Below are 26795 nucleotides of genomic sequence, written 5' to 3' on the forward strand. Positions count from 1 at the left end.
AATTGATAATAATAATAAAAATGTTTCTTGAACAGCAAATCAGCGCATATTAGAATGATTTCTGAACAATCATGTGACACTGAAGACTGAAGTAATGGATGCTGAAAATTAATATATACTTCCACAACAAAACAATAGCAGAAAATATTAAAATATTCATAAAATATGCAGTTGTATACAATGTATATTTGTCTACAAAACTAGACTCATAATAAATAATAATAAAATAAATTTCAGCTGTTTGTAGGTTTATGACCTGCAAGCTATCATAATTGTACCCTTTGAGCAAATTGTTCTTACTCAAACTTAATGTCTTCCTACAATCACCTTTACAATAAAAACATTGTTTTATTTTCTATCCCTATAAAAGTAAATATGTATTGTTATAGTGTGTTGGTATGTTTAACAATAAAAACAAAAAAACATTTGCAAACTTTTTTTAGTTCCCAAGTATCTTTATTTTTTGTTCTTTAATAATAAATTGCCTTTAGGTTTTAGCAATAAGGATTTCACATGTTCTTCTTTCTGTTTCTCCGCTTCCTTCTTCTCCTGCCATCGCTTCATTCCTTCATCCACCTCTGCACTGAGATACACTGCTCTTCTCTAAAAGTGGACACAAATGTAAACATTACAGGTTACAGGTTTTCTAAAGTTAAATATAAGCAGGAAAAGCAAAACAAATCCAAAAGCACAGGCATCTTACAGCAAACTCTTCTCTTTGCTTTTGCCTGCGGATCTGTCCTTTCAGTGGAGGTGCAGGCCTTCCATCTGGGAAAAAAACAAACAAACAAACAAAAAAATCACATAATTTATACAAATCCTTGTCAGTGCTTATATTTTTATTCACAGATTTACTGTTGCCAGTATGTTTGGACAAATACAGTACAACTGATCAGCACAATATGTCTGTATTTAACACCCCATTGTTGCCTTTGGCTTATAAAATAAAATATAAAATAAATTTACCTGCATATGACCAGTCAGGCAGATCTGTTAATGGTCCATACTCTGATCCACAACGCGCTAAACCGTTCCTGCAAACAAAAAGGGAGCATGACAATGGAGTATGTAAGGAACCAAAACACTGACTTCAAAATTAACTATTGCTAATAGAATGTAAAGTCTGCAAACAATCTTATTTAATCAGTTTTTTTTTTTGAGTTGGTATTAATTAATTTTAGTAGAAAATGTATAAACAATTATTTTAAACTGGATTTTAAAACCATTTCTCTTTCATATCATCTCCAACATCCGTATTTGTCATTAACCTAATTTTGAGTAACCAGACGTCCCAGTTTTTCATTGGACAGCAGCGTTTTTTGACGTTGCGTCCCCGACTACAGCTGTCCCCATTCGAAACTACCTGGAAATACACTGTAAATCAATGATTCCCAACCATGTTCCTGGAGGTCCCCCAACACTGCATGTTTTCCATGTCTCCTTAATCCAACACACCTGATTCAGATCATCAGCTCATTAGTAGAGACTTCAAGACCTGAAATGGGAGTGTCAGATAAAGGAGAGATGCAAAATGTGTAGTGTTGAATGGCCTCCAGGAACGTGGTTGGGAACCACTGCTGTAAATGTCCGACTTGCTGACAATCGCGCAGTGATTATTTTCACCGACAGAGGGGGCTGTGAGCTACACTGATTACTTGTTCGCCTGGCTGCGCACTGTAAAGCGCGTTGCAGCAGCATACAGACATAGGCAAAACAGCTTGCGCGCCTATTGGCTGCTCTGCGGCAACTGCAGCAGCCTATAGAGCGAGGCCTGGCGCGACGCCAGATCCAATGGGGGCATTTCGCGCCCACTGCGTCGCTTCCCGCCAAAAAGGGCGTGGTCTAGGCCTATACATACCGCTCGCAGGCAGCTATTATCTGGTTTTTCATCATCGAAGCAACCCGAGCGTGCGCATGCACGGCAAGATACGCAGTACTCGTTCCCTCTCTAGAGAGAACCGAGGTTACGTTAGTAACCGAGTACGTTCTCTTACGAGAGGTCTCTCGTACTGCGTAAGTATCTTACGCTAGGGGACCCAGTGTAAAACGCCGTGCATGCTGAGATCTGACGCCAAAGACCCAAGGGCGAAAGCCCGGGGTTCATATAGTTCATAATAACCTAGAGAACTCACAGGGAGTCCGGGGAAGAGGGAGGGGCAACGCCACACTCTTCCACATAGTGCAGCGTCACTCAGACGCTAAGTTTAACGTACATACAGGGCGGGGTTACGGCCTGAACTGACGTGGAAATATGGGTCTTTACACAGTTTGCCCAGGCACATCTTGTGCTATTACTTTCACTGTCGACCCTAGAGCTGTGCTCAGTAGACGCAGCATTCCGAGCTGATAGCATCAGGTCAGACAACACTGATTATCTAGACTGACAGCAGCCTGGCCTGTAAGGCGGGAACCTCCAGGTTGTAAAACCTTATAAATGTAGACAGAGAGGCCCAGCCCGTCGCCGTACAAATATCTTGCAAGGCAATCCCACTCGACCAAGCCCACGATGAGGCCACGCCGCTTGTGGAATGTGCTCTGACACCCAGCGGGCACTGCATGCCCTTGGAAGCATATGCCAACGCAATAGCATCCACTATCCATCTGGATAGGCTCTGTTTTGACGAGGCCAGTCCCTTGGGACGCCCATAAAACGAAACAAAAAGCTGTTCTGTCTGCCTAAAAGCAGACGAGCGAGACGCGTACGCTCGTAATGCCCTGACTGGGCATAGGAGGCTCGCATCCATTTCCTCATCAGTGACCGGTAGGGCTGACAGAGCGATGACCTGTGCCCTAAATGGTGTGTTGAGGGATTTTGGAACGTAACCATACTTGGGTTTGAGTATGACTTTAGGGTCATTAGGTCCAAACTCCATGCACGTCGCGCCCACGGAGAGCGCGTACAAGTCCCCTATGCGCTTCACTGAAGCGAGAGCCAGCAGAAACACAGTCTTAAGAGACAGGTATTTCAGATCAATCGTCTGCAGAGGCTCGAATGGTCCACCTTTCATGGCCTCTAGTCCCACAGAAAGGTCCCATACGGGGACTGAGGGAGGTCTGGGGGCATTCAGTCTTCTAGCTCCCCTCAGGAAGCGAATAACTAAATCGTTCCTTCCTATTGACTGACCTAGCGTTGTCCTCGAGAACGCTGCTATGGCCGCCACATAGACTTTGAGCGTGGACGGGGTTCATCCTTTTTCCCTGACACTCTATCACCTGAGGTAGGAGAGAGACGGGGGGAAAAGCATAGAGATGACGGCGGGGCCATTCGTGGGCCAGCGCGTCCCTGCTTTTGGAGAAAAATTCCAGACAGTGAGCGTTGTTCTGAGACGCAAACAGGTCTACTTCCGCTCTGCCGATTTTCTTCCACAGCAGTTGTACTGTCTGTGGGTGTAGAGACCATTTGCCTGCTGGAACGTTGTTCCTGGACAGTCTGTCTGGCCCTATGTTTAGGAGCCCCGGCACATGCGCTGTTTTCAGCGAGCGCAGGTTGCGCTGAGCCCATACCAGGAGGCGTTCTGCAAGCCTGTATAGGTTTTTGGACCTGAGACCGCCCTGGCGATTTATGCAGGACACCACTGACATGTTGTCCGAGCGGACTAGTACATGGTTTTCCTTTATTTGGGGACAGAAGCGCGTCAGCGCGTTCTGTACTGCCAGCATTTCGAGGCAGTTGATATGCAGGAGCTTTTCCTGTTCTGACCACTGGCCAAAAGACGGTCTGCCCTTGAGCAGAGCCCCCCATCCCGAGGTGGACGCGTCCGTAGACACCACTTTTATTCTCGAGGAAGTCCCCAGGCTTACACCTGACTGGTACCAGTCGACTACTTTCCACGGTTTCAGGGCTGTGACACATTTCTGATTGACCGTGAGACGAAGCCGACCGGACGCCCATGCTTGACGCGGAACGCGCGCTTTCAACCAGAACTGCAGTGGGCGCATGCGGAGCAGACCCAGCTGGAGAACTGATGACGCTGAGGCCATGAGACCCAGCATTTTCTGAAATTTCTTGAGCGGGACGGATGCGCCGCAGCGGAACGAGCCCGCTGTGCGCAGAATGTCTGCTGCGCGCTGTGGTGATAGCCGCGCTATCATTGACAGCGAGTCCAATTCTGTGCCCAGGAAGGAAGTCTTCTGACTGGGAGACAGAGAGCTCTTCGCCCAATTGACCCTGAGACCCAAATTCTCGAGGTGATCGAGTAACATGGTCGTGTGCTCCACGAGCACTGAGCGAGATTGCGCTAGAATCAGTCAATCGTCCAAATAGTTCAGTATGCGCACGCCTTTCAGTCTGAGAGGAACGAGCGCTGCGTCCATGCACTTCGTAAATGTACGGGGTGCCTGGGACAAACCGAACGGCAGGACTGTGTACTGATATGCCTGGCCCTCGAAGGCGAATCTCAAAAATCGCCTGTGACGTGACGCTATCTGTATTTGAAAATACGCGTCTTTCAGATCCACTGACACGAACCAGTCTCCTTGGCGAACTTGCACGAGGATTTTTTCTGGTCGTGAGCATCCTGAACCGACGCTTCACCAGCGCTTTGTTTAGTTGCCTTAGATCTAGTATGGGTCTGAGACCCCCGTCTTTTTTCGGTACCAGGAAATATCTGCTGTACAGCCCTCCTTCGCTCTGAGCTTGAGAAAGGGGCTCTATGACCCCGTTGCTCAATAGTTTCGCCACTTCGGCTCGAAGCAGGTATGCTGCTTCTGTCTGCATCGTGGTCTCGGCGCGGGCGTCGGTGAAACTGTAGCGAATAGCCTCCTTTTATAATGTCCAGCACCCCTTTTTGAAACCCCTGGAAGCTTTTCCCATGCGTTTGCATGAATAGCTAGAGGTTGAATACGAAGCGCGCTCCGTTCGTTCAGTAACGGAGTGGTTTCGGTGTGCTGTGGCACAAGAGACGTGCTCGTGACATTCGGGGCGCGGGCGCTGATAGCGGGAACTATTATGTCTGTGTGTGGATGTGGTTGTGTGGCAACAGGCACATTTAACACACTGTAAACAACGTTCGCCTGCATAGAGGGAATGCACTTTGGTTTCGTTTTTACAGAAACCTTGTGACGTGCATAATGTGATGTCTGTGGGCACTGTGAAGTGGGCACGTTTACCACATGTGAAGCGCAATCGATCTGAGTCGATTCTATGTGCGCGGGACCTGTGTGACAGGCTGTGCTTGTGTGTAGAGATGGGCACTGGGTAGTGGGCATTCTTACTACACATGAAAAACACCATCGGCCGTGGCCGGTTGTGAAGCGCAATCGATCTGAGTCGATTTTATGTGCGCGGGACCTGTGTGACAGGCTGTGCTTGTGTGTAGAGATGGGCACTGGGTAGTGGGCATTCTTACTACACATGAAACACCATCGGCCATGGCCGGGACTCCAGAAAATACACTGTATTGGGGGTTTATCTGGGTAGCTGTGAAAACAACTTTTGTGTGCAGGCAAGCGGGCGACAGAACCGGCTTGTTGGCTGCAGAAAACACTGGAACAGTCAGCGGGACTCGTACACCGTTGTTTTCCTAGTTGTGCTAGGACGATTTCGGAGGCTCAGGTTTCAACTCAATCCTGGGCCGCGTCCGGCGGGGCGGCGGCCAGACGAGCGTGAACACGGTCTCGCGCCTTGAGCCTGACAGAAGATCCGAATAGGCCAGCGGGTGAGAGCGGTGCGTCGAGAAACGCGGTACGCTCAGACTCAGACATGTCAGAAAGCGTTAGCCACGGGTGCCTCTCAGCAATGGTGAGAGGCCATGTTACGCAGCGCTGACGCGGCTTGGCGGCGGCGAAAGCGTGGCGGAGCAGGTTTGACGTCTGACGGCAAGCTTTAGAGGGGAGGGCCGACTTAGCACGCCGTCCAGCGGAGGGCAGACATAAGTGGGCTGCTATCGCCTCTTCTGAGCAGCATGCGCGTTCCCCTTTTGGCGGGAAACGGAAATCCTCTTCCTCCTTCATGGCCCCCTCGTCAGCGGCGTCGATGGAAGCGGTGGCAGACAGCGGCCGCTTTACGTCCGGAACAGAGGCTGACGAGGTCGGTGAAGCAGGCGGGCGAACCGGCGAGCTTTGTCGGCTGGGGGAAGGATTTCTACGGCGCGACACCGCGGCGGGCGGGGGAGCAGCCTCATTGAAGAAGGCCAGGCGAGTCCTCAGAGTCGCCATTGGCATCTGCACGAGCCGCAGGAAGGCATCTTTAAAAAAACGCTTTGCTCTTTTTAGAGAAACAGTGTGTATCGCAGCGGCGACACACACTGTAGATTATAAAGGATATAGGCGCCGGAAAGCGCAGCAGGAAGGCACGGAAGGCGGCGTGGCCAGCAGCTTCAGTGGCTCGTCCCGCTGAGATGCTTGCAGTCGACGGCGGCTTCTTCTCCGGCTCCAGCGATGCGTGTGCTTCGCTTGAAAGATGAAAAATCAGATAATAGCTGCCTGCGAGCGGTATGTATAGGCCTAGACCACGCCCTTTTTGGCGGGAAGCGACGCAGTGGGCGCGAAATGCCCCCATTGGATCTGGCGTCGCGCCAGGCCTCGCTCTATAGGCTGCTGCAGTTGCCGCAGAGCAGCCAATAGGCGCGCAAGCTGTTTTGCCTATGTCTGTATGCTGCTGCAACGCGCTTTACATTATTTCAAAATTAAGGATAATTTTTGGCTTCAATATCTCGCAGAAAAGGATTTTCCCCTAGCGTAAGATACTTACGCAGTACGAGAGACCTCTCGTAAGAGAACGGCTCATTTAATCGTTTTTTCATTTGTTCAGAAAACGAAAAAACGAGATTTTGGCTCGATTTTTCGTTTTTTGGTTCACGGGTAGAAAACGGATAAACGACTTCAAAATTCGTTTTCCACATGTGGGCGGTCACACGCCATTCATTGTTCGCTCAACAAAATAAAAGACCATTATTTAAAAAAAGACCATTATTTTTCATTCTTTATTTTCATTCTAATTGCAGTCTTTAAAACTACGAACATACAAGGGAAATAACATTAATTGCATCAAAATATAATAAAATAAGACACTTAAAAATAATAAAATAGAAAAAGCAATAAGAAAATCACATGTACATTTACAGTCTATGGTACAAATAGTTACAAATTATTCAAACAAAACATTTTAAGCTTTCAAATAATTTAAAGCTTGTTGCGTTGTTTATTGTAAGATGTAAAAATATGATATATTATTATTATATTTTTTCAACAAAATTATGGCTTTCTTCTGTTCAACCTAACTCGTTTCACAGAAATATTTATTTCATAGCTATTAATCTGCACCCCGCATGTTTTATTTTGCTGTATGGTTTATAATCTGAGTATCTGTACCCAGACAGCGCAAAGAAGAACAGATCAATGTTCAGTCAAGTGTAAATGCACAGCAGTCATAACTTTTCTTTTAGACATTATGCTCAGTTTTGGACAAGCGATGGTAAGTGCAAATACTGTTATGCAAATCGACTGAAGGTACCGAGGGTGGAGAATTTAATTTTTACTGTACTGTACATCATAGCCACAGGAACGTTTCATTTCGCCAGGATTTAAGTTATTATAAGTGGGCACAGCCTTGATGCTTAATGTTGATATTAGCTAGATAAAAAAATAAAGCTTAGGCTTGCAAAGTCGGTGTTTCACGGTGTTCGGCCATCCACCGATTAAATTAATTGTCCACCCCCCACCTTTCGTTTTTTATAGAAATGTTACAAAGAAATAATTTTTATAGAAATATCAATGTAGTTATACAATACAATCGTCCGCTTCATACAGCACGAGCAACAGCTCAAAAGACGAGTGATTCAGCGAGATGATTGACACGGCGATTAAGATGTTAAGATTGTCAAGTACGATTTTTTTTATTGTAGATTAAAAAATGTAGCTACTTAGTTGGTGATCCAGTGTAAATATATAATGCAGTATAAAATGACAGTTTTTTTTTTTACATTTTTTAAACTCTAGCCTAATATTTTATTTCCCTGGGCCCACCCAGCAGGTGACCAATTAAGTGTCATTAATTATCTGTGCACATTTAACTTAAATCTCAGCAAAATATTATATTCCTGTGGCTATATCGGTATATGTATAGTACCTACAGGCACCTATATTTTTTTTCTTAATTAACAAAAGTTCACTTTGTGCTCTCGTGCTTCTGCCTCAGCTATGGTCCTGTCAGTCATCTCGCTGGATCAGTGCGCTGTTGCTCATGATGTATATGAAGCAGACGATTGTCTGTTGTCCCGTTGAACTACCTTGATATTATTTCTATAAAAATTATTTCTATATAATATTTTAATAATAAACGACGGTGGGGCAGTGGGCATATAATTTAATTCGTTAAATGGCCGAACACCGTGAAAAGCGACTTTTTTATCTAGTTGATATCAACATTTTACCTAAGCATCAAGGCTGTGCACACTTATACTAACTTAAATCCTGGCGAAATGAAACGTTCCTGTGGCTACAATATACAGTACAGTAAAAATTAAATTCTCCACCCTCGGTACCTTCAGTCGATTTGCATTACAGTATTTGCACTTACCATCGCTTGTCCAAAATTGAGCATAATGTCTAAAAGAAAAGTTATGACTGCTGGGCATTTACACTTGACTGAACACTGATCTTTGCGCTGTCATACCGCAGATACTCAGATTTAAAATCATTCCGCAAAATAAAACAAGCTGGATGCAGATTAATATTTGTGAAATAAATATTTGTGAAACGAGTTAGGTTGAACAGAAGAAAGCCCAGTCAGAGGACTTGTTGACTCTCATTTTAATAGAAACAGCCAGGTATGCAATGGTTAAAAGAATCAAGAAATAACGCGACACATGCTGTAAATTATTTTAAAGCCGTAAATCTATTGTTTGAATAATTTGTAACTATTTGTACTTGTTGTGTACATGTGATTTTCTAATTGCTTTTTCAATTTTATTATTATAATATTTTTAGTTATATTGTATTATATTTTGATGTAATTAATGTTATTGCACTTGTATGCTTGTTGTTTTAAAGACTGCAAAAGAATGAAAATAAATAAATAATGGTCTTTTATTTTGTTGAAGGAACAATGAATGGCGTCACCGGTCCAGATTTGGTTGACCAATCGGCGTAAAGGGGCGTCTCACCGCCCACATGTGGAAATTTTTTTTTGAAGTCGTTTATCCGTTTTCTACCCGTGAACCAAAAAAACGAAAAATTGAGCCAGTCTCGTTTTTTCGTTTTCTGAACAAATGAAAAAAAAAAACGAATAAACGAGCCGTTTTCTTATTTCTGCTTATATCGTTTCAATTTGAAAATGAAATTAATAAAACGTACACGGACCAACAAGGCATAAAAGGTATGGAATTGCCTAGTCTCAGCCTCAGACGTCACGCCCACGGAACGTTGGCTAAACGTCTGATGCATATGGTACACTTAACTGGAAACCCTTCAGGAATGTCGAAGTCATCATCTGATTAGTTGAATTGACCTTATGCACGGAGCGTTCTTTAGAACTTCCGCATAAAGATAAACCACTCGTAAACTTCCGCTGAAGCTCATTTTATATGTGCTATATATTAGGTGGACACTCTTGAGACTCATCTACTGCCTCGTTCTTATCAGAAACTGAGAAAAATTATAATTGCAACATTATAAACAATGTTAGCGGCATGAACATTCAGTTTCATACTATTTAACAACATATAATTTAAATGCGGAGCCTGGTAATCCCGTACTCTCCGTATCTGCATAGTTGTACATTTAAATGCTGACAGCTAAACACTATCATAACGCGTTTATGCTAACGTTAGCTAGCTAGCGATATTTCTCTTCAAGGACATCTTAATCGTATTCTTGATAATCACTTGCCTTCATAGTCATTACACATTTTTTTAAATCTTGCAATATTTTAAAGCCTTTATTATTTTCTAACTCTACAGCTGTGAATTAAAATCTACTTCAAGGACTCACTTTTCATTCATAAAAACGGCATCAGAAAAAATTACTTTTCACGGAAAACGTCTATTTTTTGGCTAAAATAATATGGAATTACCCATATAACCAATAGATGGCAGCAGAGGATTATTTATTATGCAGCTGCCTTTTAAACTCCCTATATTTTTCAAGACGTCTTGCTTTTCGATTTATTATAAAATTACTAGTATAATAAATTGTAGTACTTTTACCGCCCTTAAGTGTATATATATATATATATATATAGTATAGCAAGTGCAGAAAGTCATTAAGCTCACACACAAACAGCCTATAAGGGTGGATTATTTAAATAGGCTACTAATATATAGTTCACTACAAATACGTTAAATATTTATGGTATAATAATTAAATAATGCACTCAATATGAATCGATAGGAATTTGAAATATTTTATAAAATTTAATAACTACATCTTTTAAGTTTTATCTTGAACTGTAAAATCTATCAAATAGCCTATATTTAACCAACACATACTTGTTACTGCTGTAGTTTTGTTACTCTGAATTTAGTCTGAATTATTTAAGCTCTTTTTTTGACATCAGCTTGTGATTTGTTTGGTCCGGTTACTACTGTCAATCATAGCAATGACTCGCGCATATTTAGCCGATTTACTCGCATATTTTTTTTAAACTGGCATTTGTCATTCTTGAAACGGTATACATGGACGTTTGGTCCTCTTAGACAAACAACACTTTTCTTCAATTGTGAATGGATTATGTAGAGAAAACGAACAAAGTACGCTCATATTACGGCACAGTATAGTTGACCGGAAATTACTTAGCTGGCTTGTCTAAACAAGGAAGTAATCCGTGCATATGGTCAATTTGATCGGATTTCGGGAACACGCGAGTGCCGCGTTTATTTTCGGTCCGCCGGGAAGCAAAGCGCAGACTGATTCACTCTGCGTTTTGCTAAAAGGTGCTTATGCAGACGCCGTTGTTGTTATACACTTTTGCGACGTTCACGAACAAATTACTGAATTACTGCTTGTTCTCCCTCTTCTTCATTAACTTTCAATGCTGGTTATTTCAATGACTGACTTGTTGCACGCCAGTCTGTTGTTGTGGGGTATTTCTACGCCCCGAAACGTGACGCTGAACGAAACGAACTGTGATTGGTTGTTTGACATGTCGGTCAAACGGCCTAATGGGTGGGCCTTGGCCAATTAAAGCTGCCATAAGTCTGGCTACGCGAGACTAGGAATTGCCTAGCACACAATAGTAAACGTTTCTGTAACTTCCGCCGTCACAACGCCGATATGAATTTGAAGGGGAAAAAAAACAATTAACTAAACAATTACACTTGCAAAATTATATTCGCAGAAAACACATAATTTGTGGTCAAAAGTAGCCTAAAGTGTAAAATAATAAGCCTGGTTAGAAAAAGTAAAGATCCATTTTTAAAAGCATAACATAACATTTGAGCAGTTGTAACTGTTTGTGAAAACATGTTACCAATGTGTGTTAGTTAGAAAAAGTAAAAATATTTGGTAAATAAAGTTTTATTTATCATATGTTTTATTTTTGTAAAGTCATAGTTTTGTTTTAAAATGGTTTGCTATTTGCAATAGTTATTAATTTTCATAGTCTGATTTTTGGTAAATTTTGGTAAAGTGTTTTCACGACCTGTCATCAATCGGCCATTTTGGCGGCACTGATCGTAAACAATGCCAAACTAAACAAAACTCACATATTTTGCTAATTATTGCTGCTGAAAATGGTCAATTATTGTCATGTTTTGAGCTGTGCTAATTAGTTGGACCGGGAAAAACCATTTGGAGTAATATAGAGTGCCAAAAGTTAGAACAAATTAAGGAGAAGAGTGCAAAAAACTGTCTGAGGAAAAAAGGCGTTTTTGGTTGGCCAAACTGAATGAGGATTTTTCAAAGAATCTTGACAACATTTATGTTTGTTCTTATAATTTCTGGTCAGGCAGGTGAAATATTAGGCTAATATCTTAATTAATACTGGTCATACATATCTTAACCACCTATTAAATTTAGTTTGTCAAAATATTGCACCGTTTCCTGTTTACTAAGTCCTTCTCTATATGATTCCACACGTTTTCCCCATGGTTTAGACAGCATAAATTAGCAGAAAAATGTATTCAGTAGTACATGAACCGTGCAATCCATGCTGTTGTTTACATCTGAGTATCTCCAAAATGGCCATGCATTTTGGAGATACTCAGATTTTAGGTTACTGACCAAACCTAACAACTAGGGTTAGTTTGATCCTCAAACATCATTGTAATTAATGATGTATATGAAACCCTAATTAATTCAAAAACATACAAAAATACATTTCCCGTGTTTTTTAATTTGTAAATAATCACAAGTAAGATCTCAGTGATATTTTGACCACACACACTAGGAAATGACCCTGGTTTTCATTTCAGAAATCTGGTCACCTTAACCCAATTACATTGTAAAAAGTACAATTTGTTAATGTCAAACTGCAGAGGAAACTCACTCCAGTCTCCACTTCTTTCCTGCAAGGGTCACACACGACGATGAAAATGGGCGTATAGACTGCCTCGACACTGTAAACGACGTAAAAACAAAAATGACCCATAAGAAAAACGTACTGTTCACTCAGCTGTTTGTGACGTGAGTAGTCACACTATAGACATTCAATAGCACGCTAGCTAAGAATAACACCGTTTAGATGCATTCCTGAACTCAATAACATAACATCTATTTTGCAACAAAGCACGACATCTTCATAAAAAAATATTTCCTACTAAATCTTAACTAGCATACTGCCTCACCTGCGGTACAAAACGTCCTCAAGGATGCTGCCATTTTGGATTATACCAACTACGGCAAGCAAGAGGAACAAAAAAGAGACTCAGCATTGGACTACGGCTGCGTGACTTATTTCTACCAGTAGGTGATGCTGTAGCCACACTAAATACAACAGACTCGCCTGATTCACCTGTTGAATAAACTACACTAAGTTTATTTTCAGCCTTCATAATCACAGCTTGATCTCAGGACAAAAGATAACAACCAAAATAAAACAAACATGTTACAGCGTGTAAACTGTGAATTCGTGTAGCTGCCAGTGGTGGTATGTTTATGTATCCAAATGTTTCCTTGTAGTGTTTAGAATAGAATTTTGAATGGCCTTTCGAATGGGATTGTTTATTTCATTTATTTAAAAGCTGATTTGACTGACTGATGTGTTGTCATTCACTTGCACACTTAAGATGAGAACACGTCTTGTAAAAACACGACAAGGAGGCGCCTCAGAAGACCGGCCCTTAACACCTTCCGCTTGAATAATAAATTGTCTTTCAGCACCGCCGATCCCCTTCATTCCTCCTGTGTACGGGCTCGAGCAGTGCTGAGTAAGCGCTGAAACATTCCCGTGCGCGCTCCCGGACAAGTCCCCACTTGCCAGTGCGCGCTCCCACAAAACCGCAGGAGAAGCTGCAGACAAGACCAGAGTGGGAGGAGGGAGCTCCGGGGTAGGGAAAAAACGAGGTTTTAAACAAAAGAACAGCACTGGGTCTTTTTAGGGTCTTGCTGGGGTTGAATACAGTAACCATACGACAGCAGGTCAGTTGTCACCGGAATTTATGCCGCTCGGTAACTATGGAGCAGCAAGAGGCATTTTCCGCGAGGGAAGAAAAGAAAAAACAGTTACATTGTTGCGCTCGCGAAAAGCACACACGCAGCCGACTCACGCTGTCCCAGCGAATTTAGCGATATCCCTCCGCACATTCCACAGACGAAAGGCACGGCACGACCAATTAGGCCTTAGGGTTGGAAAAATGACACAGAAAATATGTAAGGTCTTCGAACCATTTACACGTTTCCAAGTTCCCGTTTTTTTAAAACACTATTTTAAGTCAAATAAACGCCACTTGTCCTATTTTGTCCTCACGCCACATTATGCGTAATAAAAACATACGGTGTTATAAACAAAAGAGAAACAATTTGATTCCTGACTGCATTTTGCATTCTTTTGAGTTTTCCGCCTCATTTGTACACACAGTTGACTCCTGTATAAGTATGAATTAAACCACTCATTCTGAGCACTAAGACTAACATAAAACGTATTTGCTTGTTTTATTTTAGTCATTTGATAAATGTGTGCGATTATGTCAAGGTTGTTTGTCTAAGTCCAAACAGTAGGCTGAACCAATGGGCACAGTCTGTTTAAGAAGTTGGCCCGTGTGACGAAATAGTGGGATGCTATTCATGCGCGCTGCCCGGGGGAAAGGTGTTCCGGTCGGGAAAAAAGCCACAGAGGAAGAAGAAAGGGGGAGGAAAGAAAAATTTTGGAAAGAAAGAAACTGTACGTTGAACATTTTAGCGCAGTTTTCCGGCTTAGAGAGCGCAGTGCGTGTTAATCTATGCGAATATGTTTGGGTGAGCGATACGCAAACTTCCTCCCTTCGACTCGCTGCAGCTGGGTTTTTATTGTTACACGCTTTTGAAGACTTCCACTTCTGAGGAATAATGGTCATTTTCTTTCAAACTGGACTGGGCAAAGTGGAAACCCTGCGGGACAACGGGAGCCTTTGATGTGCCTTGTACTTTTTTTTGCTGAGGAATACACGCGTTTGAGCTTTCGGATACGGACGGCTCATTTATCCGCACTGAGAAACGTTTTCAACTTGCTTTTTTGAAAGCCGCTAGTTGAGTCAGAAAGGGGCCGTGGTGTATCCCATAACCTAACACAATCAAAGGAAACCGCGTTGGATTTTATTCAGTGTTTAAACTCCTTTCTTGTTTTTTAAACAACCGGCAGCGCCGTTTAGACAAATCCACAGAGACAAAGAACCAAGTGGTAATTATAAGACTTGCAAGTGGTTCCGACAACAGTGGCAGTGGATCAGTGCTGCGAGACTCAACGTTTGAATGGATCCGGGAGCAGAATTAAAGACTCTTTGAAACCTGACGGTAGTTTTCACACGTTGGTTTGCTCACTGCTGAAGACAAGGCCACAAGTAGCTGCAAAAGGGATCGCAAACAAATGGATGAACATGCTCCTGTTCACACGCATGTCCAGCAAATTCATCACACGCAAACAGTTTGGAGACAAACCGTTTGATTTCAAGCCTAACTAGGACATGTAGCCTGCAGAAAATGTCATAGTGTTTTTATTTATCTTCAAAGTTAAATATTTATTTTTGTAGCTCGTCTGAAAGTATTAGTTTTTAACCGTATTATTATTTTGTTATAACCTTTGGATGTCACATATCTTTTGGTCTGTTATCTAATCTGCTGTTGAAACACTTGAATGATGCTTGTGCCCACACTGTATTTCACTGTATTTATGTAGTACACTATTTAAACCGTAGTTGTTTTCAGGGGGCATACTTTATATTTTATATTGTAGTTGAGCATATATTAAAAAACACAATGGATCGACTTGGCAGCAAACTAAAGCAGAAGCTCAAACTGAGTGACTCTGGAAGTGTCAAATTCAGCAAAAAGAAAAATGACTTGGCCAATGCAAACAACAACAGCAATAGCAACAATGCCAATAATGGGACCGTGACACAGATCAACACACCTGTGAGCACGTCTCAGTTCCCACTCTCCTGTTCCACCTCTGTAGAGGTGTGCGGTCAGTCAGCCGGGCGACCTGGCAAAGTGGGCACTTCTCAGAGAATCGCACCCTCGAGTACCACCTCAGCCACTGTATCTGAGGATTGCGGGCCTGGGAACGAACATCACCCATCTACTCTCGCCCCTCTGCGGCGCCGGTCGCCCCAGCAACGAGCCTCGTGCTATTTACCTGAGTCCGTGGAACGAGGCGACTCACCCAGATGCGAAGGTGACCCGCAAGGGGCGTACAGCCCGAATTCTCGTGTGGCCCTAAAGCAGCGGCGCTATTCTCTAGAGCTCCAGCAGCTTGTTCGCCGCCAGCAGCTTCTTGCCCAGCCACCACCGCTGTCGTCGGTGCCACCTCCATACCCAACGCACAACTCTGCAGCCCGTTCCTCAGCTGTGGAGCCCAGTTTCCTCCACGACTTAGAACGCCACAAGCGTTTATCCCTACAGGAAGCTCTGTTCTACAAGCGGCTGAGTTCAGGTGGCGAACCTTGGGACAGCGGGCGCCCCGCTTCCCTCTCTCATCCACCGCAGAGGACCCATGACAGCGGCATAGGGGGCTTCTTCTTCCCACCTGCACCTGCGTTGAGCCCTTGCTCTTCTTTCAGCTTACAAGAGTCCGTGTTGGCAAGCCCCCGCTCCAGTTTTGCAAGCAGCACCGCTAGCGGAGGAGGCGGAGGCGGTGGGAGTCCAATGGGAAGCCGGTGCAGCAGTAACCGGACCAGCGGCATCAGTTTGGGCTACGACACCCGCCATACACCTGGGCCTGCCCAGCAGCTCCAGCTTTCCTCAACCCAACTTGGTGGCGCCACCTCGGGTCAGGCGTACCCTGTACAGGCTTCAGGGAAAACAGGAGCGCCCCCTATGGAGGTTTGGAGGGACTGTCTCGAAGGGGTGTCAGGAGGAAGTGCGCACGACAGCCGTCACTCATATCCGCCTGCGCTGAGCACACCCACTGTCACCTTCCACCGAGCAGAACCAGAATGGGGTCCCGCTGACCAGCGGGGATCAAGAAGTGATGGTGCTGGCGAGAGGGCACGACACTCCGACATGCTAGGAACCAGATACCAGCAGGAGCTCACCCGCCTGCTATTGAGAGATGCTGCCCTGGAAGGAGAAGCGTTACTTGGGGGTCTGACTTTAAAAGAACAGCCCGTGTCTGCCACCATCCTATCCAGCTCCGTAACTACTCCAGCCCCAATTGGAGCTCCAGGGAAATCCCTGGAAGAACAGTCGGCTGGATCTGTGGACAGACAGGAGTACTTCGGTGAGATCACTAACACGTCCAATTTGGCTAGTTTGTTTATGACTAATGATGTGTCTCTCTGGCACTAAGTTGTGAATGTGTGTGATGTGGTGAGATGAAGACTGCTTCGGACCTGCTAAAACATGCATACGTCCTCTGAAGCAAAAAGCAAGATGCATGAAACGCATCCAGTCAGACTTTAAAAATACACACTAGCCCTCCTTTTTTCAGCCCGTTTCTCTTGACTAACCATAATAACTAACTTGCAAGTCACCGAGCGAATATATAACCCCTCCACCCAAGGCTACACAGAATTCTGAACAGACTCCAAAGTCAAAAATATCTGCCTAGAGCGAGCATAGTGATTATGCATGACCCCAAATTACAGGCTCTGTGATACGCTGGTCATACCAAAGAGCTGTGAGTAATACAGTAGGACATAGGCTTGGTTGAAAGGAGGGTTCTCTGTATGTGTGTGTGTATGTTTGTGTGTGTGTAAGCGATTTCGGCTTTCAGCCAGCCACAGTTTGAGGGAGGGTGTGTTCATGTGTGTTAGCGTGCACTAGCGTGTGCTGGCGTGTGCTTGTTTAGCTCAGGTATTTGAGTCCTGAGGGAAGGCTCTCTCACACACTCAATTGTGAGGGTTGGGTGTGTGTTTGTGCCTTCTGTGTGTGTAGCGCTTTGTTGCGACAAGGAAACCTCCCTGTTGTCTGAAAAGCACCTGTGTAAAGTTTAAGACATTACCTCATTCCGACATTATACAATATCTAATTCCTGCGATATCCAACAGCCTATTAGCTTTTTTCGAGTAATGAAGGGGTTGTGGAGTACAGATTTATACACACACTGTATACTGTTACTACATGAAGCAAACCCACTGGTTGGTATTATGGGAGAAGAATGCACGAGTCATGCAGTGCAGACACGTATTTTTGAGTCCAGACGGCTCTGCCGCCTGTGTTTTATGTAATTGGTATGATTGGATGATGACCTCATTGTCCTAGATAGCCACTCAAGTCGTGTGTGTGTGTGTGTGTGTGTGTGTGTGTGTGTGTGTGTCGTGAAGCCTCTGATGCATCTGTTTATAGTGTACTCAGACTGTGTTTGTGGTTGTGTGCTTGTTTTCAGGTACATGTGTGAAGTGTGGTAAAGGTGTATATGGTGCAGATAATGCTTGCCAGGCTCTGGACAGCCTCTATCACACCCGCTGCTTCACATGCGTTTCCTGTGGTGAGTTATCAGTTTGTAATGCAACGCTTAAGTCATACATCCAAAGACTGTATTTCAATAGCACTTCATTTGGGTCAGTATCTCTCATGCTGGTTTGAACATCTGTCTTATCTTGTTTTTACTTGTAGGGCGAACTCTCCGCAACAAGGACTTTTACAATGTCAGTGGCTCTGTTTACTGTAAGGAGGATTACATGGTAAGGATGACTTCATGTGGTCTGTATTCATTTCAATAATAATAATAATAATAATAATAATATGTTTAATTTTTATAGCACCTTTCAAGAACCCAAGGTCACTTTTACAAAATAATACAAGCAAAAAACAACAACAAATACAAAAAAAAGACAAATAAAACAAGCAATTGGCAAACATGATACATCAGAAAAGCAGAAGGGACATTCAGACAAGCAAGTGTTGACAACAAGGAACCATAGATAATAAACAACAGAAGGTCTAGCAACTTTATGATGAACTTCAATTATGTCAAGAAAATAGTCCTAGACTAGAAAATTTTAGTCAGTTTTAAAGGCATAGTTCAACCAAAAATAAATATTCTGTCATTAATTACTCACCCTTATGTTGTTTCAAACACGTAAGACCTTCGTTCATCTTTGGAACACAAATTAAGATATTTTTGATGAAATCTGAGGGCTTTCTGACCCTGTCTAGACAGCAATGTGACTACCAGGATTGTCCATGTGACGTCAGTGGCTCTACCATTAAGGATTAGTTAACTTCCAGAACAAAAATGTACAGACAGTGTACTCACCCCTTGTCATCTAAGATCATGTCTTCCTTTCTTCAATCGTAAAGAAATAGTTTTTTGAGGAAAACATTTCAGGATTTCTCTCTATATAATGGATATGTATGGTGCCCCCAAGTTTGAACTTCCAAAATGCAGTTTAAATGCAGCTTCAAAGGGCTCTAAATGATCTCAACTGAGGAAGAAGGGTCTTATCTAGTGAAAAGATTGGTTATTTTCAAAAAACAAATCGACATTTTATATACTTTTTAACCTCATCTTGTCTCGTCTCTGCGATGCGCATGTGTAGTCTGTGTGATCTGGGTCAATACAGTTAGGGTAGGTCGAAAAACATCTATCTCGTTTTCTTCCCCAACTTCAAAATCGTCCTACATCGCTGCAAAAGTACCGACCCAGTGTTGAGAAAAAAATGAGATGAGTTTTTCGACATACCCTAACTATATTGACAAGGATTACACAGACTATGCATCGCAGAGATGAGACAAGACAAGCATTTGAGGTTAAAAAGTACATGAATTGTCAATATGTTTAAAAAATAATTGATCTTTTTGCTCGGCAGGGGTTGTTTAGAGCCCTTTGAAGCTGCATTTAAACTGCATTTTGTAAGTTCAAATTTGGGGGCACCATACAGATCCATTATATGGAAATCCTGAAATGTTTTCCTCAAAAAACACAGTTTATTTACAACTGAAGAAAGAAAGACATGAACATCTTGGATGAGTACATTATCTGTAAACTTTTGTTCTGGAAGTGCACTAATCCTTTCATTTTATGAAGCTACGAGAATATTTTTTTTGAAGAAAAGAAAACAAAAATAATGACTTTATTCAACAGTTTCTTCTCTTCTGTGTCAGTCCTCAATGCACTTTCAGGAGAGAACCATGACGCAAATATTAAAATGTATATTGAATTTATTAATATTTGAAAAATAGTACACAATTGAATATTTAGTTTTTCTTCTGTTATATTCATAATTAATAAATAATCCATCATTTTCCCAATCTGATTTCATTACAGTTCTCAGGCTTCCAGGAGGCAGCTGAGAAGTGCAGTGTTTGTGGTCACCTCATCTTGGATCAGGTAAGTGTTCTTTGCTTGAGGCCATTGTCACTGTTTGAAGGTTGTATGGGTTGAGTGTTCACAACTCTCTCTCTGTTTCTGTGTGTAACTCAGATTCTACAGGCTCTAGGGAACTCTTATCACCCAGGATGTTTCCGCTGTACGGTCTGCTCAAAGGCTTTAGATGGAGTGCCATTCACAGTAGACTACCTCAACAATGTCTACTGCGTCTCTGACTACAACAGGTCTGTTAGTGTTACAAATGACATGACAACATTGCAATTTGTCAAACATTAAAGGGATAGTTCACCCAAAAATAAAATTTTTGTCATCATTACTCACCCTCATGTCGTTCCAAACTTGTTTAAGTTTCTTTCTTATGTTGAACATAAAAGAAGAGATTTTGAAGAATGCTGGTGATCAAATAGTTGATGGTCCCCATTGACGTCCATAGTATTTCTTTTCCCTCTGTGGTAGTCAATGGGGACCATCAACTGTTTGATTCTTCAAAATATCTTCTTTTGTGTTCAACATAAGGAAGAAACTTACACAGGTTTGGAAAAACATGAAGATGAGTAAATAATGACAAAAAATTCATTTTGGGTGAACTACTCCCTTTGCAACTGCTCTGAAAGCTTTTATGCCAGTTTTTTGCTGTTCAGGTTTAGTTGTGGGCTAAAGAAATCGAAAAATATTTTTTTATTAAATAAATAAATAAATTACATTAAGTTAAAAGTGTGGCGACAGCACCATATATCTATTAAAAACATACATTATCGAAGTGTTCAGGGTTAATGCATTACATACTATGGATTATTTTTCTATTTACTGATATAACAATTGAAGATATCTCCATTCCGTGTATCATATTCATGGGCTTTGCAGTGAATATAGTGACAAAAAGTGCATGCAAACTACTGTCCAGAGCAAAAATGTAAATTCTAAACCTCAGTGGACAACACTGCCACATAGACTAACTACCACTTAATGTTCAGTAAGAATAAAATGTTTTTCTTGTACTTTAGTACAAGAGTTAGTACTTTTATTAAGAAAGGATACATTAAACTATGGAAGCCTGTTTCCGCCACTGAATTAAATAAAAAAAAGGTAATTGTGACTTTTTACCCCACAATTCTAACTTTTCTTCTCACAATTGCGAGCTCACACTTTTTTTTTTCAGAATTGCATGATACAAACTCGCAATTGTGACTTTTTTTTCTAAGAATTGAGATACAAACTTGAAAATCTGACTTTTTTCCTCAGAATTGTGTGATTTTAAAAACTTGCAATTGCGAGGTATAAAGCTTTATGTATAATTGCGTTATACAAACTCGCAATTCTGACTTTTTTTCTCAGAATTGCATGATATGAACTTGCAATTGCGAGTTATAAAATGAAGTCAGAATTCTGAGTTTATATCTTGCAATTCTGATTTTATTTCTCAGAATTGCGAGTTTGTCTCACAATTCTGACTTTATAACAAGCAAATACAAGTTAAGTCAGAATTGTGAGATAAACTCACAATACTGCGAACATATTTTTTCCTCAAAATTGGACTTTATAGCTCACAACTAGGAATTGTGAGTTCATATCCCGCAATTCTGAGAAAAATATTTAGAATTGTGAGTTTATGTCACGCAATTCTGACTTTAGAACTCGTAATTGTGAGTTTATATTAGGCAATTGTGAGTTCATTTCGAGAAAAATAATCAGAATTGTGAGTTTATATCACGCAATTCTGACTATAACTCTGAATTTTGAGTTTATGTCTCACAATTCTGACTTTATAACAAGCAACTGCAAATAAAGTCAGAATTGTGAGATAAACTTGTAATACTGACAACATCAGAACATAAGTTTTTTCCTCAATTGGACTTTATAACTTGCAATTGCAAGTTTTTATTTCCCAATTCTATCTCGTAATTCTGACTTTATAACTTGGAATTGTGAGTTTATATATCACACAATTCTGTTTTTTCCTCAAAATTGGACTTTATAAGTCGCAATTGCAAGTTTATATCTCACAATTTTATCTCGTAATTCTGACTTTATAACTTGGAATTTGGAGTTTATATCATGCAATTCTGACTTAAAGGTTGTATCAGCGATTTCTAGCCTGAAACATAAAGTGTCAAATTCAGCTGACCTTTCATCACGATCCGCTCGCTGCCTGCCCCATAAATTGTCTGTGAAAAAACCGCGTCTCTCTGGTCAGCCTAGGGTCCGAGATATGCCAAAAAAACAATCGGCACTACCAACCTTTCCACAGATAAACAAACAATGTTCCAACCAATCAGCGTCAGGGGTTTGGTGTTGTGGACTTTCGCTCCGCCTCCCTCACATCCCTGCACCAGTAGGAAAGTCCACAACACCAAACCCCTGACGCTGATTGGTTGGAACACTGTTTGTTTATCTGTGGAATAGTTGATAGCGCTGATTTTTTTTTGGCATATCTCGGACCCTAGGCTGACCAGAGAGACGCGTTTTTTTCACAGACAATTTATGGGGCAGGCAGCGAGCGGATCGTGAAGAAAGCTCAGCTGAAATTGACACTTTATGTTTTAGGCTAGAAATCGCTGATACAACCTTTAATTTCTCAAAATTGTGAGTTTATATCCTGCAATTCTGACTTTATAACTTGCAATTGTGAGTTCATATTCCGTAATACTCAGAAAAATAATCAGAATTGTGAGTTTATATCACGCAATTCTGACTTTATAACTCACAATTGCAAGTTTATATCTCACAATTCTATCTTGTAATTCTGGCTTTATAACTTGGAATTGTGAGTTTATATATCACACAATTCTGTTTTTTCCTCAAAACTGGACTTTATAACTCGCAATTCTATCTCGTAATTTTGACTTTATAACTCGGAATTAAGTTTATTTCGAGAAAAATAATCAGAATTGTGAGTTTATATAACGCAATTCTGACTATAACTCGGAATTTTGAGTTTATATCACACAATTCTGACTATAACTCATAATTGCGAGTTTATGTCACAATTCTGAGAAAAAAAGTCATAATTATAAGTCATAATTTTGAGTTTATTTATCATGCAATTCTGACTCTAAAACTATATTGCAATTCTGACTATAACTCGAAATTTTGAGTTTATATCTTGCAATTTGGACTTTATCCCCCGGTTTCACGAACAAGGCTTAAGCCTACTTCTAGACTAAAATGTAAGTCTGAGCTGTTTCAACTGAAAGAAACGTGTACTGACTGATCTTAAAATGTATCAGTACCTTTGTTTTGTCTTAAGATCCACATCAGTAATGTTTTTTTTTTTTCCAGGCATGTTTTAAAAAATTACTTAAATTTCCTAATTGAACTATGGCCTAAGCCTGGCCTAGTCTAAGTCCTGTCTGTAAAACCAGGCCTACAACTTGCGAATTCATATCTCAATTCTGAGAAAAAAAAGTCTGAATTTTGAGAAAGTCGCAATAGCCTTTTTAAAAAAATTTTTTTTACATTTTTAAAAATTATTTTATTATGGCAGAAATGGGCTTATTAAACTGATTGAACATTTTATATTCATGAAAAAATCCTGAAAAAAAAAATCACTGTTTCCTGGATCATTTAAGATAGAGGACTAGAATTTAATTTGGAAATAATACTATAAAACTATTTTTGGAAATAAAATTCCATTAAATGGTAACTAATTGATTTTGAATTTAAATACTAGCATCTAGTAGTTTTGCCAGCTGATTTTAATAAACATATTTACAAAATATCTGTCACTCTAGTTAGCTAATAATTCACACAGTACCACCTAGTTGTTGTCACATTGCTGTTTGAATGCATCTACACCAACATTAGGCACATCCAAAATATTTCCATTTAAAAGCTTGTTGATGTGAATTCAATTTTGTTTCTTTCTTTTTTTTTCAGGACATTTGCTCCCAAATGCGCTGCCTGTTTACAACCCATCTTACCTGCTGAGGTAAATGACTACCTAGTAGTGTAACAGAAGCATTCAAATCAAAATTGAAAAAAAATATTCAAGATCTTGACTCTGTGTGTGTGTTTTAGGGCAGTGAGGAGATCCTCAGGGTGGTGTCAATGAACAAAGATTATCACTTTGAGTGTTATCACTGTGAGGTGGGTATTATGGAAAGTGGTGGATAAGATGCTTTGTGTAGCATTTCAGATAAGTGCATATCTACATATGTTACGGCACAGGCTTGTAATGACTGTAATCCTCTCTTCCTCTTTTTCAGGAGTGTGGGAAGCAGCTCTCCGACGAGCCTGGATCTCAGTGCTTCCCTCTGGACTCCCACCTCCTCTGCCACTCTTGCCACATGACCAGGGTGTGCGTCACACATAACCTCCCCCCCTCACAACACACACTGAAATGAGAACTAATGTGCCTGACCAACTACTTTTGTACTCTCATATGCACACTAGTGACCACTGTAAATTGTCGTCTTTCTAACGTCTCTCTTCTATGCCAGCTCTATTTTTTTGAAGATGATAGCGAGAGGGGAGAAAACACGTTTCTCTGACTGAGACTTGAGGTCATAGTACATTTCAAATGCAAATCCCAGTACTGGTACAAACTATATCACCCCCTAGTGGCTGGGAAATGCAGCAACTGAATCCTGCTGAACAGAATATTTCTATACAAGTTCTCTGAGTTTAAGATGATCGTTGCCTGCTTGTTTCATTGCTAGAGGGAGTCGAATTATCACAGAACACTGTTTTACTCCCGTATCTACTGTTTGCTGTAGGGAAAAAAACAAGGGATTTTTTTTTTTGCTTAACATTTTTTCTATATTTAATATCACTAGCAAAGATTTTGCACTTAAACATGTTTACCTATTAAGAGATTTTTTTTTTAAATAAAGTGATTGCAAAAAGATTAAAAACATTCCTGTATCTGTTTTAATAAATAAATCTTTCTGTGTATGAATGAGTGGTATTTTTTTTTATTCACACTTTCAATAAAGTATTTATGGGAAAGTGCCTATAGATAAATCTGTCAATAGATTCATACCCCTGGCAAATTCTGACTTAAAGTTACTTTTATTCAAACAGCAAGTTTTTTTTTGACACAGGCTTCTCCCAAAAGATAATAAGACGATGTACAAGAGGCATCACTGTGGAAAAAAATATTTCTCAGCTTTTATTTACATTTGAACAAAAAGTGGCATGTCCAAAATTATTCATACCCTTTGCAAACTGTCAGTCTATGGGAAAATCCAAAGTTCTATACCATTCCAAATAGTCCAAGCCGTTCTAAAGCATTCTAATTACCCTGATTCATTGGGAACAGCTGTTTTAATCAACTCAACAGGCGAAAAACAGACGCTCTCTGCTGTTGGTTTGTGGACAGTCATGGCTAAGACAAAGGATCTCACTGAGGACCTGCGGCTGCGCATTGTTGCTCACAAGTCAGGAAAGGGCTATAAGACCATATCTAAAGGTTTTGAAGTTCCAGTGGCTACAGTGCAAAGTATTATTAAAAAAATACAAGAGGTTTCGCACTGTGAAAAATTTCAGAGGACATAGTCGGAAGCCAAAAGTGACACATGTGCTGGCCAGGAGGATAGTGAGAGAGGTAAAAAAAAAGAATCCAAGGATCACCACCAAGGCCATCCTGATGAATCTGGGCTCTGCTGGTGGCAACATCTCAAGGCAGACAGTCCAACGGACACTAATCACCGCTGGGTTCCACGGACGCAGACCAAGGAGGACACCACTTCTCCAGAAAAGGCACACAAAATGGCCTATGCCTCAAATGCTCACCTGGACAAAGAAGAAGACTTCTGGTCTTCTGTTTTATGGTCAGATGAAACAAAAATTTAATTGTTTGGCCACAATTTTGTAGCCTTCATTTGGCGTAAAAAAGGAAAAGCCTTCAACCCTAAGAACACCATCCCCACTGTCAAACATGGTGATAGGAACCTAATGTTTTGGGTATTTTTTTCAGCTGGTGGACCAGGGAACCTAATCACAGTAAACGGCACCATGAAAAAGGAGCAATACATCAAATTCCTCAACAACAACATCAGACAGTCTGCAGAGAAACTTGGCCTTGGGCACCAGTGGACATTTCATCATGACAACGACCCAAAACACACAGCAAAAGTGGTGAAGAAATGGTTAGCAGACAAAAACATTAACGTTTTGCAGTGGCCCAGCCAGAGTCCTGACTTAGATCCAACTGAGAATCTGTGGAGGGAGCTAAAGATCAGGGTGATGGCAAGGAGACCCTCCAACCTGAAAGAGTTGGAGCTCATCGCTAAAGATGAATGGGCAAAAATACCAGTGGAGACATGCAAAAAGCTGGCCAGCAATTATAGGAAGTGTTTTAATGCTGTAATAGCCAATAAAGGCTTTTCTATTGATTTCTGAGAAGGGTATGAATAATTTTGGACATGCCACGTTTTGTTGAAATGTAAATAAAAGATGATAAATCATTTTTTCCACAATGATGTCTCATGTACATCGTCTTATCTTCTGGGAGACATCTGTGTCATTTCTAATAAAAAAAAAAAAACTTGCTGGTTGAATAAAAGTAACTTCAAGTCAGAATTTGCCAGGGGTATGAATAATTTTGGGCTCGACTGTATATATGTATGTATATATACAGTATATATATATATATATATATATATATATATATATATATATATATATATATATACACGCACACATTTTCAAAATATATATGTATATATATTATATACACACACACACACACACACACACACGTATATATATATATATATATATATATATATATATATATATATATATACACACACACATTTATGTATTTTTTATATATGCATGTATATATACATTTATATACGTACATATATATTTATGTATATATATGTAAATTAGTATACTTTATTTATATGTATAAACATAATATATATACATATATGTATATCTATCTATATACATATATATATTCTATATTTATTTAAATATTTATATTGTACAAATTTATATGTAT

At 40.8% G+C, this 26795-nt stretch overlaps 2 protein-coding genes across 2 annotated transcripts; one reads left to right on the forward strand and one right to left on the reverse strand.

Moving 5' to 3' along the window:
- Window positions 1-441: 441 nt before the first annotated feature.
- Window positions 442-12773, reverse strand: mrpl52 (mitochondrial ribosomal protein L52). The gene is made up of 5 exons (XM_073837604.1): window positions 12723-12773; window positions 12425-12494; window positions 967-1034; window positions 704-768; window positions 442-603 (listed from the first exon to the last, which is right to left on the reverse strand). Exons 1-5 carry the CDS (start codon window positions 12754-12756, stop codon window positions 457-459), a joined length of 384 nt encoding a protein of 127 aa, XP_073693705.1. The 5' UTR covers window positions 12757-12773; the 3' UTR covers window positions 442-456.
- A 1429-nt stretch (window positions 12774-14202) lies between these two features.
- ajuba (ajuba LIM protein) lies at window positions 14203-24740 on the forward strand. The gene is made up of 8 exons (XM_073837218.1): window positions 14203-16789; window positions 17897-17998; window positions 18127-18194; window positions 19781-19843; window positions 19937-20067; window positions 23720-23771; window positions 23861-23929; window positions 24049-24740. Exons 1-8 carry the CDS (start codon window positions 15328-15330, stop codon window positions 24184-24186), a joined length of 2085 nt encoding a protein of 694 aa, XP_073693319.1. The 5' UTR covers window positions 14203-15327; the 3' UTR covers window positions 24187-24740.
- The last annotated feature ends 2055 nt before the right edge of the window (window positions 24741-26795 follow it).

This window comes from Garra rufa, chromosome 3 (genome assembly GCF_049309525.1).
Source record: "Garra rufa chromosome 3, GarRuf1.0, whole genome shotgun sequence".
Lineage (NCBI taxonomy): Eukaryota > Metazoa > Chordata > Actinopteri > Cypriniformes > Cyprinidae > Garra > Garra rufa.